The sequence below is a fragment of the Bombina bombina genome, chromosome 4 (assembly GCF_027579735.1).
Source record: "Bombina bombina isolate aBomBom1 chromosome 4, aBomBom1.pri, whole genome shotgun sequence".
NCBI lineage: Eukaryota > Metazoa > Chordata > Amphibia > Anura > Bombinatoridae > Bombina > Bombina bombina.
The window spans coordinates 192,023,308-192,040,494 of NC_069502.1; the positions used below are offsets into that span (position 1 = coordinate 192,023,308).

Below are 17,187 nucleotides of genomic sequence, written 5' to 3' on the forward strand. Positions count from 1 at the left end.
ACATAACCTGATCATCCTGATCATCCTGACTTGTTGGAAAGGGGCAAAATACTTACCTACACTCAATTACAAGACAAATTATAGCCAGTCAAACTCAATTGGTTTCTATACCTGCAAATCACCGCTACCATACACCACCTTTTACCCTTAGGGTTTGGTGGATACCTCACTACACTAGAAACTATATGTAGCTCACCATCCAGACCTAAGAAAACTATAACGCACATATACCAGGCAATCCAGGCAGCCTTAGGGAACACCAAAACCCCTCTGCAAATTAAATGGGAAAAGATCTCAACACCGAATTCGATATAGAAAACTGACATCTAATATTATATAATGCGGGAAGAGGTTTGCTGAGCACAGACATGCTTGAAAGTTGTATCAAAACCAATTTGCGTTGGTATCTCACCCCACTGATAACTTCACACGTTATTAGAAATGGTTCCAAACTCTGCTACTTTATCTAAGGGGAATGTTGCCTTAGCAAATGTCTTTGCTTCTTCTTTAGCTTTATCTGATTGTGATGTTGCCTTAGCAGATGTCTAGAGGATGTGGAGAAGAGGACAGTTACAGACATATGTGGTGGGACTGTCCCCACTCATATAGAATATGGAACCAACTGTCCCAATTTTTAAGCACAATTTTAGATAGCCCCATCAGACTGTCTATGGATCAAGCAGTACTACACACTAGACTTAGGGAGTTTAATAAACACATAAATCAATTTATTAAGATAACCTGCACAGCTACAAGGGTATGTATAGCGCGCCTCTGGAAGGTGGGGGCTCCACCTTGGGGGGAAATTGTACTCAAGATCAAACATTACTACAATATGTCAGCACAAGCGGCTATTACACAAGACACGCAAGAAACCTTCCAGAAGGTTTGGTACTATTGGATTATGCACAAATCGCCATAGTTCAGGGTCTACAGACGATGAGGAGCCTCTATTCATGGGCTCGTTGAACTCATAGCCACAGGGTCCCTCCGTGTCTCAACAGATGCTAAACCAAATTTAAGGGGTTTCGATGGAACAAACCCAACACAGTCCTACCCTTACCATTTCCCTCATCCTCCCTAATTATACTCTCTTTTAATTCTTTATTTTTACTCTCTACTATTTTTCCTAATATGCAAGATAAGTGCTGTTCTACAATGTTTTTCCATATTATATGGTTATAAGAGGCGTTGTTATTTTTCTTTTCTGTTGATAAACCTTACCTTTCAATTTAACATCTACAGCTTGTAAAATTCACTCAAGTCTTTAACTGTGATGTATTAACATTGTTACTGTTAGACGATGACTCAAAACATTGTTACTGTTTTTCTTTTCTATTTTGTAAAGATATTAAAATATTAATAAAAACTACTTTAATATAAACTACATGTCTATCAAAAGCACTGAGATAAGGAGGCAGTCTGCAGAGGCTTAGATACAAGGTAATCACAGAGTTAAAACATATATTAATATAATTGTGTTGTTTATGCAAAACTGGGGAAATGGGTAATAAAGGGATTATCTATCTTTTTAAACAATAACAATTCTGGTGTAGACTGTCCCTTTAAAGGGACAGTCTCGACTGAATACTTATTCTTTATTACGTATTGTTACATACCAGAGAAGCATCCTGCAACTGGTCCCACATCTATAAACTTGTAAGAAGTACATGAAACTTTTAAATAATCATCATTTGCAGCTGCAAATGGCCCCCAAGCTCCGCCCACAGCTTTCTTCTTGTCCAGTTAGCTGTTTTCTTGTATGACAGTTTAGCAGTGCATTTTTAATATTTTTCAGTTAGATTTAAAATTGCACATGTGCAGTGTTTTTTTTTTTTACCTCAGTCAGAAATGTAGGGGACATTTATTGTAGGTGGACCAACATCAGTTCCTACAACTAGCAATAGTTATTATAACTTTCTAGTAGCATACTGTTTGCTTTTTAATTGTGATTTTTTTTCTACTGCAGAAGATTATTATAATATAAATAATCTTTATAATCTTGTGGTACGAAAATGTCTTTCCTTCAATTATTGATTTATGTTCTTGTTAATAAAGTCTTATCAAGTTCAGTTCCTCATTACTTATGAAAAATTATAAAACCGTTGTCCTGATCTCCCTGTCTGTGCAAGGAGACAAAGATCTGCACCTCCCCCTCATATAGGGCCAGATTATAAGTGGAGCGCTAAATATCGCTTTAGAGCAAGCAATATTAGCGCTCCACTTTGTAATACTAGTGCACGATAATGTGCACTGGTATTACAATTAAAATCGCAATGCGAACGTGAGCACTGCACGAGCATGCTTCCAAAGGGTCCGATGGGAGCCTCATCCAGATGCCATCACAGACAGTGTGCATTACAGCCAGTGTGTTTGACTTTAACTTGAGAAGCTGGTGGCTAAATTGTCTTTCTGGTAACAGCAGTGCCCAGGAATCTCTTTTGGCAGATCATCGATCACAGAGATAGATAGTACACCTGCTTTTTATTTGTCGAACCTTAGGCTAAGTCAGGAGCAGGGAGACCCCAAACCGGCTCGGTAAACTATTGGAGACTTACAACAAGCATCCTTCATAGAGCATGCACTGTGACCGTGTATGTATGAGTATATATATATATATATATATATATATATACACAAACACACAGGTTGAAAAATATGCCCAAATGCTAGTGGTTCTATGAAATTTCTTAGTAGTCCATTTTTTTAACTTTTAATTTTCATGACAGAATGGGTAAAAGTGCAATACGCTGCTAAACACTCATATTATGGGGGATATTTATCAAAGCCTCAACTTTCTTGCATTCACCGGCACCAATAGACTCGCCTAACATCGCCTAACAACGCAGCCGCGTATCTCAATACCCTCTCCTTATTTATAAAAAAAAATGGCAAAAAGACGCGAACCTAGTACGGGGCGATGAGCATCGGACTGCTGTTAACTAACAGTCATCGATCTCGCGTCTATTCGGCTTTTTACCAACTTTATTTATACCCTGTCACTAAACTCCGCCACTATACTAAAATGTTTAACCCCTATCTTGCTGCTCCCCGACCCCCCCACAACCTAAATAAACATATTAACCTCTAAATCTCTGGCCTCCCACATCACTACCACTAACTAAACATATTAACCCCCTAAACCGTCAGTCCCCCACATTGACAAAAAAAATTTAAGCTATTAACCCCTAAACCTAACAACCCGCTAACTTTAAATTAAAATTACAACATCCCTATCTTCAAATAAATGTAAACTTACCTGTAGAATTAAAATAAACTATATTAAATTATTAATTAACCTACTCTAACTAATATAATACAATTAAATTAAACTACCAATTAAATTAACTAAATTACATATTAAAAAAACCTAACCCTACTCAAATTATTTAAATATACTATTGAACCTTATTACAAATTACTAAATTACAGAAAAAAACTACTGTTACAAAAAACAAACAAACACTAAATTACGAAAAATAAAAAAAAACACATTATCAAAAATAAAAAAGAATTACACCTAATCTAGTAGCCCTATAAAAATAAAAAAGGCCCCCAAAATAAAAAAAACCTAGCCTACAATAAAATTCCAATGGCCCATAAAAGGGCCTTTTGTGGGGCATTGCCCCAAATAAATCAGCTCTTTTACTTTTAAAAACAAATACAAACACCCTCAACAGTAAAACCCACCACCCACACAACCAACCCCCCAAATAAAATACTAACTAAAATAACCTAAGCTCCCCATTGCCCTGAAAAGGGCATTTGTATGGGCATTGCCATTAACAGGGCATTTAGCTCTTTTACATTCCCAGACCCTTATCTAAAAATTAAACCCACCCTGAAAATCCTAACACTAACCCGACGATCCACTTACAGTTATTGAAGTCACGCTTGAAGGATCCATCTAGCCGGAGTAGTCCTCATCCAGTCGGCAAGAAGTCTTCACCCAGACGGCATCTTCTATCTTCATCCATCCGGCGCAGAGCGGGTCCATCCTGAAGACATTTGGCATGGACCATCCTCTTCATACGGTTGGCGCCGTAAACTGAAACTTCAATGCAAGTGACGTCATCCAAGATGACGTCCCTTGCATTCCTTTTGGCTGAAAGATGGAAGGCCACCCAGATGAAGACTTCTTACCGCCTGGATGATGACTTCACTGGCTGGATAGATCCTTCAAGTGGGAGTTCAATAACTGTAAGTGGATCGTCAGGGGGTTAGTGTTAGGTTGTGGGTGGGTTTTATTTTTAGATTAGGGTCTGGGCATGTAAAAGAGCTAAATGCCCTTTTAAGTGCAATGTCCATACAAATGCCCTTTTCAGGGCAATGGGGAGCTTAGGTTATTTTAGATAGGTTTTTTATTTGGGGGGGGTTGGTTGGTTGGGTGGTAGTTTTTTACAGGTAAAAGAGCTGATTTCTTTCGGGCAATGTCCCACAAAAGGCCCTTTTAACGGCCATTGGTAGTTTATTGTAGGCTATGTTTTTTTTATTTTGATTGGGCTATAAGATTAGGTGTAATTCTTTTTTATTTTTGATAATGTATTTTTTTTCCCGTAATTTACTGTTTTTATTTTTTGTAACTTAGCGTTTATTTTTTTTATAATTTAGTAATTTTTAATTAGGTTTAGTAGTATTTTAAAATAATTTTTTAAATGTAATTTAGTTTATTTAATTGCTAGTTTAATTTAATTGTAGTATAATAGTTAGGGTAGGTTAATTAATAGTTTAAAATTAGTTTCTTTTAATTCTACAGGTAAGTTTAAATTTATATTAAGATAGGGATGTAAATTTTATTTGAAGTTAGTCGGTTGTTAGGTTTAGGGGTTAATAGCTTAATTTAGTTTATGGCGATGTGGGGGCTGACAATGTAGGGGTTGATAGGTTTAGTTAGTGGTAGTGATGTGGGAGTCCAGGGGTTTAGAGGTTAATAAGTTTATTTAGTGGCGGCAGTGTCAGAAGCGGTGTAATAGGGGTTAATACATTTTATTTAGGTGGCGGAGATGTCGGGCGGCAGATTAGGGGTGTTTAGACTTAACTTGTTTTCAACCATAGAAATCAATGGGATATCTGGCAGCATCGAACATAAGCTTCCGCTGCTTTCAGACTCCCATTGATTTCTATGGCATTTGCAGCCTCCAGGGTGTTGGATTGAAAACCAGCTATGCTGGGCCGGAATAGCCGCAAGCGTACCTGTTAGAAATTTGATAACTTTGAAAAAGTGTCAGATAGAGCTGAACATCTGTAATGACGTAAGCATCGATCTGCGTCGGATTGAGACCGGCGGATCATATGTTATGTCACAAATTTCAACATTTGCTGGTCTGTAGGCTTTCATAACTAGGTCGGATCAAGCTTGCAACAATTACGCTGCGGAATTACGGCGTATTTGCGGTTGAGGCTTTAATAAATATTCCCCTAAATGTTTAGATAATTAATAAAACACTATTTGTGCTCATTTATAAACCTATATACAATATAAACATATTCTCTAAACTTAAAAGTGATGTGTTATATTCAGATGGCTGCTGGCCTTATATATACAAAGGATCCTGACACTGGCAGGGGCTGGACACACAGCTCCGATGGCTGCAGTGACTAAAATAACTGTTCAGATAGCTGCAGGCTGAAGCTGGACACACACGCCTAGATTACGAGTTTTTGTTGGTAAGGCAGTGCGGGGCTAACAAGCCTTTTTTTATTACGGCTCACTTAAGCCAACGCTGGTATTACAGGTTTTCTGCAAGCGGGCGTTAGCCTCAGAAAAGTGAGCGTTGAGCAAAATTTTGCTCCACATCTCACTGTAATACGGTAGCGGTAAGCTGGCAAAATGTGCCCGTGCACGATTTCCCCCTAGGAAACAATGGGGCTGAGCTGGCTGAAAAAAAAACTAACACCTGCAAAAAAGCAGCGTTCAGCTCCTAACGCAGCCCCATTGTTTCCTATGGGGAAATTAAATTTATGTCTGCACCTAACACCCTAACATGAACCCCGAGTCTAAACACCCTTAATCTTACACTTATTAACCCCTAATCTGCCGCCCCCGCTATCGCTGACACCTACATTATAATTATTAACCCCTAATCTGCTGCTCCGGACACCGCCGCCACCTACATTATACTTCTGAACCCCTAATCTACTGCCCCCAACATCGCTGACGCCTACATTATAGTTATCAACCCCTAATCTGCCCCCCCAATGTTGCTGCAACTATATTAAATTTATTAACCCCTAAACCTAAGTCTAACCCTAACCCTAACACCCCCCTAACTTAAATATAATTTAAATACATCTAAATACATTTACTACAATTAAATAAATTATTCCTATTTAAAACTAAATACTTACCTATAAAATAAACCCTAAGCTAGCTACAATATGACTAATAGTTACATTGTAGCTAGCTTAGGATTTATATTTATTTTACAGGCAACTTTGTATTTATTTTAACTAGGTACAATAGTTATTAAATAGTTATTAACTATTTAATAACTTCCTAGTTAAAATAAATACAAATTTACCTGTAAAATAAACCCTAACCTAAGTTACAATTATACCTAACACTACACTATAATTAAACTAATTACCTAAACTACCTACAATTAATTACAATTAAATTAAATAAACTAAATTACGGAAAAAAACAAACACTAAATTACAGAAAATAAAAAAAGAATAACAAGAATTTTAAACTAATTACACCTAATCTAATCCCCCTAATAAAATAAAAAAGCCCCCCAAAATAATAAAATTCCCTACCCTATACTAAATTACAAATGGCCCTTAAAAGGGCCTTTTGCAGGGCATTGCCCCAAAGTAATCAGCTCTTTCACCTGTAAAAATAATACAATATCCCCCAACATTAAAACTCACCACCCACACACCCAACCCTACTCTAAAACCCACCCAATCCCCCCTTAAAAAAACCTAACACTACCCCCTTGAAGATCACCATACTTTGAGACGTCTTCACCCAGCCGGGCACAAGTGGACGTCCAGAGGGTCTGAAGTCTTCATCCTATCTGGCCAGAAAAGGACATACAGACCGGCAGAAGGCTTCATCCAGGCGGAATCTTCTATCTTGATCTTTCCGGAGTGGAGCGGTTCCATCTTCAAGACATCCGACGCGGAGCATCCTCTTCATCCAATGGCCGACAACTGAATGACTGGTCCTTTAAGTGACATCATCCAAGATGGTTTAGGGGTTAATAGGTTATTTATGGGTGTTAGTGTACTTTTTAGCACTTTAGTTAAGAGTTTTATGTTACAGCGTTAGCCCATAAAACTCTTAACTACTGACTTTTATATGTGGCAGGCGTCTTGCCAGGAGAGGGTCTACTGCTCACTTTTTCAGGCGATCATAATACCGGCGTTAGGCAAATCCCATTAAAAAGATAGGATACGCAATTGATGTAAGGGGATTTGCGGTAAGCTAAAATCGCGGAAAAAAAGTGAGCGGTAGACCCTCTCCTGCCTGACTCGTAATACTAGTGGGCGTTAAAAAGCAGTGTTGGGACCCCTCAACGCTGCTTTTTAAGGATAACGCAAGACTCGTTATCTAGCCGACAGTGTGCCCCAATCTTTTGCTACTAAACTTGTGCCCCCACTAAAATTTTTACTCAACAGCAATATTTTTTAAGCAGCGTGCAGACATTTTTTGGCCTGTGCAATTTTTTGGAGAGGTGACTAAAATTTTATTCCTGATTGTAGACAAACTAAAAAATGTTGTAAAAGGAATATTTTGTCTAGAATGCTGTTGTCTATTAAAATATTAGCATACACTATATGATGCAGGAGTATGTAACAGAAAAAAACACACGCTGCAAATTTCAGTTAGGCTAAATTAGAAGTTTAAACAAAACAAAAACAAAAAGCTTTTAAAAATTGAATACAATTCACCTTTTTTAATTACAATTTACTCGCTGCTTATCCCCTTCTTTGTGGTTTTCTATGTTCCATAGGTTTCCACAACTTATTTTATTATACACACGCAGTGTCACACACAGTCACAAACACACAGTGTCACACACACAGTGTCACACACACACACAGAGTGTCACACAAACATACAGTTTCATACACACATACACATATGGGCATCTATTTATCAAGCCGTCAACTTACCTGCATTCGATGGCACCAATACGCTCGCCTAATATTGCCTAACATCGCTGCCGCGGACCTGGATATGTTCTTCAAAATGATCAAAAAAGCAGTCAAAAAGACTCGCACCAAGTACGGTGCGATGAGCAGCGGACTGTTGTTAACTAACAGTCATTGATTTTGCTGCTCTTCGGCTTTTTTACAGCTTTCTTGGTACCCTGTCACTAAACACCATCACTATACTATAAAGTTTACCCCCTAAACCGTCGCTCCCTGACCCCGTTACAACTCTAATAAAGTGTTTAACCTCTAAACCGCCACCCACGGACCCCGCCGCAACTAAATAAAGTGTTTAACCCCTAAACCGCCACTGCCGGACCCCGACGCAAATCTAATAAATGTATTAACCCCTAAACCGCCGCCCCCGGGGCCCACTGCCACCTACATTATACTTATTAACCCCTAATCTGCCCCATCTACACCGCCACCACTATATTAAATTTATTAACCCCTAATCTGCCCCCCCTACACTGCCGCCACTATATTAAATTTATTAACCCCTAATCTGCCCCCCCTACACCCCCGCCACTATATTAAATGTATTAACCCCTAAACCTAAGGCTAACCCTAACACCCCCTAACTTAAATATAATTTAATAAATCTAAATAAATATTCCTAGCATTAAATAAATTATTCCTATTTAAAACTAAATACTTAGCTATAAAATAAACCCTAAGCTAGCTACAATATAACTAATAGTTACATTGTAGCTAGCTTAGGGTTTATTTTTATTTTACAGGCAAGTTTGTATTTATTTTAACTAGGTACAATAGTTATTAAATAGTTATTAACTATTTAATAACTTCCTAGTTAAAATAAATACAAATATACCTGTAAATAAAACCTAACCTAAGTTACAATTACACCTAACACTACACTATAATTAAATTAATTCCCTAAATTAACTACAATTAAATAAAATTAAATAAAATTATCTAAAGTACAAAAAAAACAACACTAAATTACAGAAAATAATAAAATAATTACAAGATTTTTAAACTAATTACACCTAATCTAATCCCCCTAACAAAATAAAAAAGCCCCCAAAATAAAAAAAAGCCCTACCCTACACTAAATTACTGAAACTGAAAAGGGCCTTATGCGGGGCATTGCCCCAAAGTAATCAGCTCTTTTACCTGTAAAAAAAGTACTAATCCCGCCCAACATTAAAACCCACCACCCACACAACCAACCCTACTCTAAAACCCACCCAATTCCCCCTTAAAAAAATCTAACACTAACGCCTTGAAGATCACCCTACCTTGAGACGTCACTGTTCACGCAACCGGGCCGAAGTCCTCAACGAAGCCGGGCGAAGTGGTCCTCCAGGTGGCCAGAAATCTTCATCCAAGCCGGGCATAAGAGGTCCTCCAGACGGGCAGAAGTCTTCATCCAGGCGGCATCTTCTATCTTCATCCATCGGGCGCGGAGCGGGTCCATCTTCAAGACATCCGATGCAGAGCATCCTCTTTATCCGGAGTCTTCTTCAACAATGACGGGTCCGTTAAGTGACGTCATCCAAGATGGCGTCCCTTCAATTCCGATTGGCTGATAGAATTCTATCAGCCAATCAGAAATAAGGTAGGAAAAATACTATTGGTTGATGCAATCAGCCAATAGGATTGATCTTCAATCCTATTAGCTGATTCAATCAGCCAATAGAATGCGAGCTCAATCCTATTGGCTGATTGGATCAGCCAATAGGATTGAAGTTCAATCTTGGATGACGTCACTTAAAGGACCCGTCATTGTTGATGAAGACTCCGGATGAAGAGGATGCTCTGCGTCGGATGTCTTGAAGATGTACCCGCTCCGCGCCAGATGAATGAAGATAGAAGATGCCGCCTGGATGAAGACTTCTGCCCATCTGGAGGACCTCTTCTGCCTGGCTTGGATGAAGACTTCTGCCCATCTGGAGGACCACTTCGCCCGGCTTCATTGAGGACTTCGGCCTGGTTGGGTGAAGACTTCTCAAGGTAGGGTGATCTTCAAGGGGTTAGTGTTAGGTTTTTTTAAGGAGGGATTGGGTGGGTTTTAGAGTAGGGTTGGTTGTGTGGGTGGTGGGTTTTAATGTTGGGGGTTTGTAATTTTTTTTTACAGGTATAAGAGCTGATTACTTTGGGCAATGTCCCGCAAAAGGCCCTTTTAAGGGCTATTTGTAATTTAGTGTAAGGTAGGGCTTATTTTATTTTTGGGGGCTTTTTTATTTTGTTAGGGGGATTAGATTAGGTGTAATTAGTTTAAAAATCTTGTAATTATTTTATTATTTTCTGTAATTTAGTGTTTGTTTTTTGTACTTTAGATAATTTTATTTAATTGTAGTTAATTTAGGGAGTTAATTTAATTATAGTGGTAGTGTTAGGTGTAATTGTAACTTAGGTTAGGTTTTATTTTACAGGTATATTTGTATTTGTTTTAACTAGGAAGTTATTAAATAGTTAATAACTATTTAATAACTATTCTACCTAGTTAAAATAACTACAAAGTTGCCTGTAAAATAAAAATAAACCCTAAGATAGCTACAATGTAACTATTAGTTATATTGTAGCAATCTTAGGGTTTATTTTATAGATAAGTATTTAGTTTTAAATAGGAATAATTTATTTAATGCTAGGAATATTTATTTAGATTTATTTCAATTATATTTAAGTTAGGGGGTGTTAGGGCTAGGGTTAGCCTTAGTTTTAGGGGTTAATACATTTAATATAGTGGCAGCGGCGTAGGGGGGGCAGATTAGGGGTTAATACATTTAATATAGTGGCGGCGGTGTAGGGGGGCAGATTAGTGGTTAATAAGTATAATGTAGGTGGCGGCGGTGTAGGGGGGGCAGATTAGGGGTTAATAAGTATAATGTAGGTGGGGGTGGGCTCCGGGAGCAGCGGTTTAGGGGTTAAACACTTTATTTAGTTGCAGTGGGCTCCGGGAGCGGCGGTTTAGGGTTTAATAAGTATAATGTAGGTGACGGCGGTGTAGGGGGTGGCAGATTAGGGGTGTTAGGTGTAAACGTTCCCATAGGAATCAATGGGATATCGGGCAGAAGCAAACATGAGCTTTCGCTGCTTTCAGACTCCCATTGATTCCTATGGCACCCGCCGCCTCCAGGGCGGCGGATTGAAAACCAGGTACGCTGGGCCGGAATAGTGCCGAGCGTACCTGGTAGACTTTTGATAACTAGCAAGTAGTCAGATTGTGCCGAACTTGCGTTCGGAACATCTGTAATGACGTAAGCATTGATCTGTGTCGGACTGAGTCCGGCGGATCGTATGTTACGTCACTAAATTCTACTTTTCCGATCTGTAAGGTTTGATAACTAAGGCGAATCAGACTCGCCACAAATACGCTGCGGAATTCCAGCATATTTGCAGTTGACAGCTTGATAAATAGATGCCATAGGGGCCTAGTTATCAAGCCGTCAACCTCAAATACGCTGGAATTCCGCAGCGTATTTGTGGCGAGGCTGATACGCCTTAGTTATCAAAGGCTCGAGACCGGCAAAAGTAGAATTTTGTGACGTAAGCTTCGATCCGCCAGACTCAGTCCGACACAGATCGATTCTTACGTCACTCCAGATGTTCCACACACAAGTGCGGCACATTCTCACTACTTTTGCTAGTTATCAAAAAACTAGCAGGTACGCTCAGCACTTTTACAGCCCAGCGTACCTGGTTTTTAAACCGCCACCCCTGGAGGTGGCGGATCCCATAGGAATCAATGGGAGTCTGACCATAGCGAAAGTACAAGTTCGCTGCTGACAGACATCCCATTGATTTCTATGGGAGCTGTCTACACCTAACACCCTAACATGTACCCCGAGTCTAAACACCACTAATCTGTCCCCCCTACACCGCCGCAACTAAATAAAGTTATTACCCCCTAAACCGCCGCTCCCGGAGCCCACCGCAAGCTACTCTATACATATTAACCCCTAAACCGCCGCTCCCGGAGCCCACCGCAACTATAATAAATGTATTAACCCCTAAACCGCCGCTCCCTGAACCCGCCGCAACCTATATTAAATGTATTAACCCCTATCCTGCCCCCCCTACACCGCCGCCACCTATAATAAATTTAATAACCCCTAATCTGCCCCCCCTACACCGTCGCCACCTATAATAAATGTATTAACCCCTATCCTGCCCCCCACTACACCGCCGCCACTGTAATACAATTATTAACCCCTAAACCTAAGTCTAACCCTAACCCTAACGCCCCCCTAACTTAAATATTAATTAAATAAATCTAAATAAATTAACTCTTATTAACTAAATGAATCCTATTTAAAACTAAATACTTACCTTTAAAATAAACCCTAATATAGCTACAATATAAATAATAATTATATTCTAGCTATCTTAGGATTTATTTTTATTTTACAGGTACCTTTCAATTTATTTTAACTAGGTACAATAGCTATTAAATAGTTATTAACTGTTTAATAGCTATCTAGTAAAAATAAACTGAAATTTACCTGTAAAATAAATCCTAACCTAAGTTACAATTTCACCTAACACTACACTATACTTTAATAAATTATTCCTATTTAAAAATAAATACTTACCTGTAAAATAAACCCTAAGATAGCTACAATATAATTAATAATTATATTGTAGCTATCTTAGGATTTATATTTATTTTACAGGTAACTTTGTATTTATTTTAGCTAGTTAGAATAGTTATTAAATAGTTATTAACTATTTAATAACTACCTAGCTAAAAGAAATACAAAATTACCTGTAAAATAAATCCTAACTTAAGTTACAATTAAACCTAATACTACACTATCATTAAATTAATTAAATAAACTACCTACAAATAACTACAATTAAATACAATTACATAAACTAACTAAAGTACAAAAAATAAAAAAAGCTAAGTTACAAAAAATAACAAAATAAGTTACAAACATGTTAAAAATATTACAACAATTTTAAGTTACTTACACCTAATCTAAGCCCCCTAATAAAATAACAAACCCCCCCAAAATAAAAAAATGCCCTACCCTATTCTAAATTAAATAAAGTTCAAAGCTCTTTTACCTTACCAGCCCTTAAAAGGGCCATTTGTGGGGGCATGCCCCAAAGAAAACAGCTCTTTTGCCTGTAAAAGAAAAATACAACCCCCCCAACATTAAAACCCACCACCCACATACCCCTAATCTAACCCAAACCCCCCTTACAAAAACCTAACACTAATCCCCTGAAGATCATCCTACCTTGTCTTCACTCAGCCGAGCAGCGATGGAACCGAAGTGGACATCCGGAGCGGAAGAAGTTAATCCTCCAAGCGGCGCTGAAGAAATCTTCCATCCGATGAAGTCATCATCCAGGCGGCGCTGAAGAAAAGTCTTCGATCCGGCCGATGTCATCTTCAAAGAGGCGCTGAAGAGGTCTTCTATCCGGGCGAAGTCATCTTCCAAGCCGGGTCTTGAATCTTCCTTCCGCCGATGCGGAACCTCCTTCTTCACCGACGGACTACGACGAATGAAGGCTCCTTTAAGGGACGTCATCCAAGATGGCGTCCCCTCAATTCCGATTGGCTGATAGGATTCTATCAGCCAATCGGAATTAAGGTAGGAAAAATCTGATTGGTTGATGGAATCAGCCAATCAGATTGAGCTCGCATTCTATTGGCTGTTCCTATCAGCCAATCGGAATTGAGGGGACGCCATCTTGGATGACGTCCCTTAAAGGAGCCTTCATTCGTCGTAGTCCGTCGGTGAAGAAGGAGGTTCCGCATCGGCGGAAGGAAGATTCAAGACCCGGCTTGGAAGATGACTTCGCCCGGATAGAAGACCTCTTCAGCGCCTCTTTGAAGATGACATCGGCCGGATCGAAGACTTTTCTTCAGCGCCGCCTGGATGATGACTTCATCGGATGGAAGATTTCTTCAGCGCCGCTTGGAGGATTAACTTCTTCCGCTCCGGATGTCCACTTCGGTTCCATCGCTGCTCGGCTGAGTGAAGACAAGGTAGGATGATCTTCAGGGGATTAGTGTTAGGTTTTTGTAAGGGGGGTTTGGGTTAGATTATGGGTATGTGGGTGGTGGGTTTTAATGTTGGGGGGGGTTGTATTTTTCTTTTACAGGCAAAAGAGCTGTTTTCTTTGGGGCATGCCCCCACAAATGGCCCTTTTAAGGGCTGGTAAGGTAAAAGAGCTTTGAACTTTATTTAATTTAGAATAGGGTAGGGCATTTTTTTATTTTGGGGGGGTTTGTTATTTTATTAGGGGGCTTAGATTAGGTGTAAGTAGCTTAAAATTGTTGTAATATTTTTAACATGTTTGTAACTTATTTTTTTTATTTTTTGTAACTTAGTTTTTTTTATTTTTTGTACTTTAGTTAGTTTATGTAATTGTATTTAATTGTAGTTATTTGTAGGTAGTTTATTTAATTAATTTAATGATAGTGTAGTATTAGGTTTAATTGTAACTTAGGTTAGGATTTATTTTACAGGTAATTTTGTATTTCTTTTAGCTAGGTAGTTATTAAATAGTTAATAACTATTTAATAACTATTCTAACTAGCTAAAATAAATACAAAGTTACCTGTAAAATAAATATAAATCCTAAGATAGCTACAATATAATTATTAATTATATTGTAGCTATCTTAGGGTTTATTTTACAGGTAAGTATTTATTTTTAAATAGGAATAATTTATTAAAGTATAGTGTAGTGTTAGGTGTAATTGTAACTTAGGTTAGGATTTATTTTACAGGTAAATTTCAGTTTATTTTAGCTAGGTAAGCTATTAAATAGTTAATAACTATTTAATAGCTATTGTACCTAGTTAAAATAAATTGAAAGGTACCTGTAAAATAAAAATAAATCCTAAGATAGCTAGAATATAATTATTATTTATATTGTAGCTATATTAGGGTTTATTTTATAGGTAAGTATTTAGTTTTAAATAGGATTCATTTAGTTAATAATAAAAATATTATTTAGATTTATTTAATTAATATTTAAGTTAGGGGGGAGTTATGGTTAGGGTTAGACTTAGGTTTAGGGGTTAATAATTTTATTACAGTGGCGGCGGCATAGTGGGGGGCAGGATAGGGGTTAATAAATTTATTATAGGGGGCGACGGTGTAGGGGAGGCAGATTAGGGGTTAATAAATTTATTATAGGTGACAACGGTGTAGGGGGGGCAGGATAGGGGTTAATAGGTTTAATATAGGTTGCGGCGGGTTCAGGGAGCGGCGGTTTAGGGGTTAAACTTTTTATTTAGTTGCGGAGAAGTGCGGGATCAGCAGGATAGGGGTTAATAACTTTATAATAGAGGGCAACGGTGTAGGGGGGGCAGGATAGGGGTTACTAGGTATACTGTAGGTGGCAGCGGTGTCCGTGAGCGGCGGTTTAGGGGTTAATACATTTATAAGAGTTGCGGCAGGGTCTAGGAGCGGCGGTTTAGGGGTTAATACATTTATAAGAGTTGCGGCGGGGTCTAGGAGCGGCGGTTTAGGGGTTAGTAACTTTATTGAGTTGCGAGAGGCTCTGGGGGCGCCGGTATAGGGATAGAACAGTGTAGTTTAGTGTGAGTGCTTAGTGACAGGCTAGCAATAAAGCTGGGAAAAAGCCGAAGGGCAGCGAGATCGAATGAGTGATAACTGTCACAGTTCGCTGCTCATCGCCCCGCGGCTTTTTGACAGCTTTATTTGATAACTTAGGCGTATTTTTTCAGGTCCGCGGCGGCGAAGGTAGGCGAGCTTAGGCGGGCGTATTGGGCTTGCGAAGCCAGGAAAGTAGACGGCTTGATACTACCCCCCAAAATGTCACATACACACATACAGTGTCTTACACACACATACAGTGTCACACACGCACACAATGTCTGACACACAGTTACAGTGTGACACACACACACACATACAGTGTTGCACATACATACAGTGTCACACACGCACAGTGTCTCACACACACACACACACACACAGTGTCTCACACACAATGTCACACACACACACACACACACAGTGTTTCACACACAGTCTCACACAGACACACACACATACAGTGTCACACACACACAGTGTCACACATACACACACAGTGTCACACATACACACAGTGTCACACACACACAGTGTAACACACACACATTGGAAAAAAATTCTGCTTAAGTAGAGTCTCTACTTTTGACTGTGATAAAATACACAAAGAAGCTGCAGTTTTCTGTGTATTTGTTTGCTGCAAAATAAAAATGGCAGACTCTGAAGTACTCCTGAAAGCCTCAACACCCAATGTATAATAAATCACTTCACACACGTGACGTAACAAAAGCAGCACAGCAAAAGCAGTGAGCTGAGTACAGCCCCTGTAGTGTGGAAATCTGTGACCAGACGGAATGTGCAACAACATTCCTGAGTGCACACGTAACTGGTTGACCACAAATCACCTGCTAGAGACACCTCCTTCCAGATTCAGACACTACACGCCGTGACGGGTCGCAGAATCAGACGGAACAGCTGAGCCTGTCAGATTTTGCAGCCTTCACCGAAGCGCCGCTGTTCCACAGCTTACCATGCCTTCATAAATTTATTAGCATTCCTGGGAAACTGATACTACTAATATGGTAATGGCTATGAAAGTTAAAAATAGGTTGAAACTTTGACGAGTGGCTGCTCCATTTCATTCTTTCTCCATTATATTCTTACTATCATGCTGCTGTTTATATTTTTTTAAATTGACCTGTTATCTGTATGTTTTCATAAATGATGCAAGTTGTTACCGTTTTTTTTAATCTGACTTCAGCAGTGGAAAACATACAGATAAGGTCATAAAGGAAAGTAGGGTTAGGTTAATGTTTACTTAGCAGAGGAACATTACATGATTGACTGGACTTAAAGATCCTTGCTTGTTCATTCCTGTGCACAGAAAGAGAGAGTGGTGTGCTACTCTGTGAAATATAGTTCCCCTGCACCATCATAAAAAAAAGTTAGAGTTGCATTTTACTAAAGTAAAAAATTAGCCACATACTAAAAAGTAGATGAGACACTATGACAGCTTAAAACCTCACAGCAAGTTG

At 38.8% G+C, this 17,187-nt stretch overlaps 1 protein-coding gene across 1 annotated transcript in view; it reads right to left on the minus strand.

Moving 5' to 3' along the window:
- Positions 1 to 425: 425 nt before the first annotated feature.
- Positions 426 to 17,187, minus strand: part of TPO (thyroid peroxidase) — a 290,022-nt gene continuing 273,260 nt past the window's right edge. The window contains exon 13 of the mRNA XM_053711339.1: positions 426 to 545. Coding sequence (XP_053567314.1) covers positions 426 to 545 — 120 coding nt within the window. The remainder of the gene's footprint in view (positions 546 to 17,187) is intronic.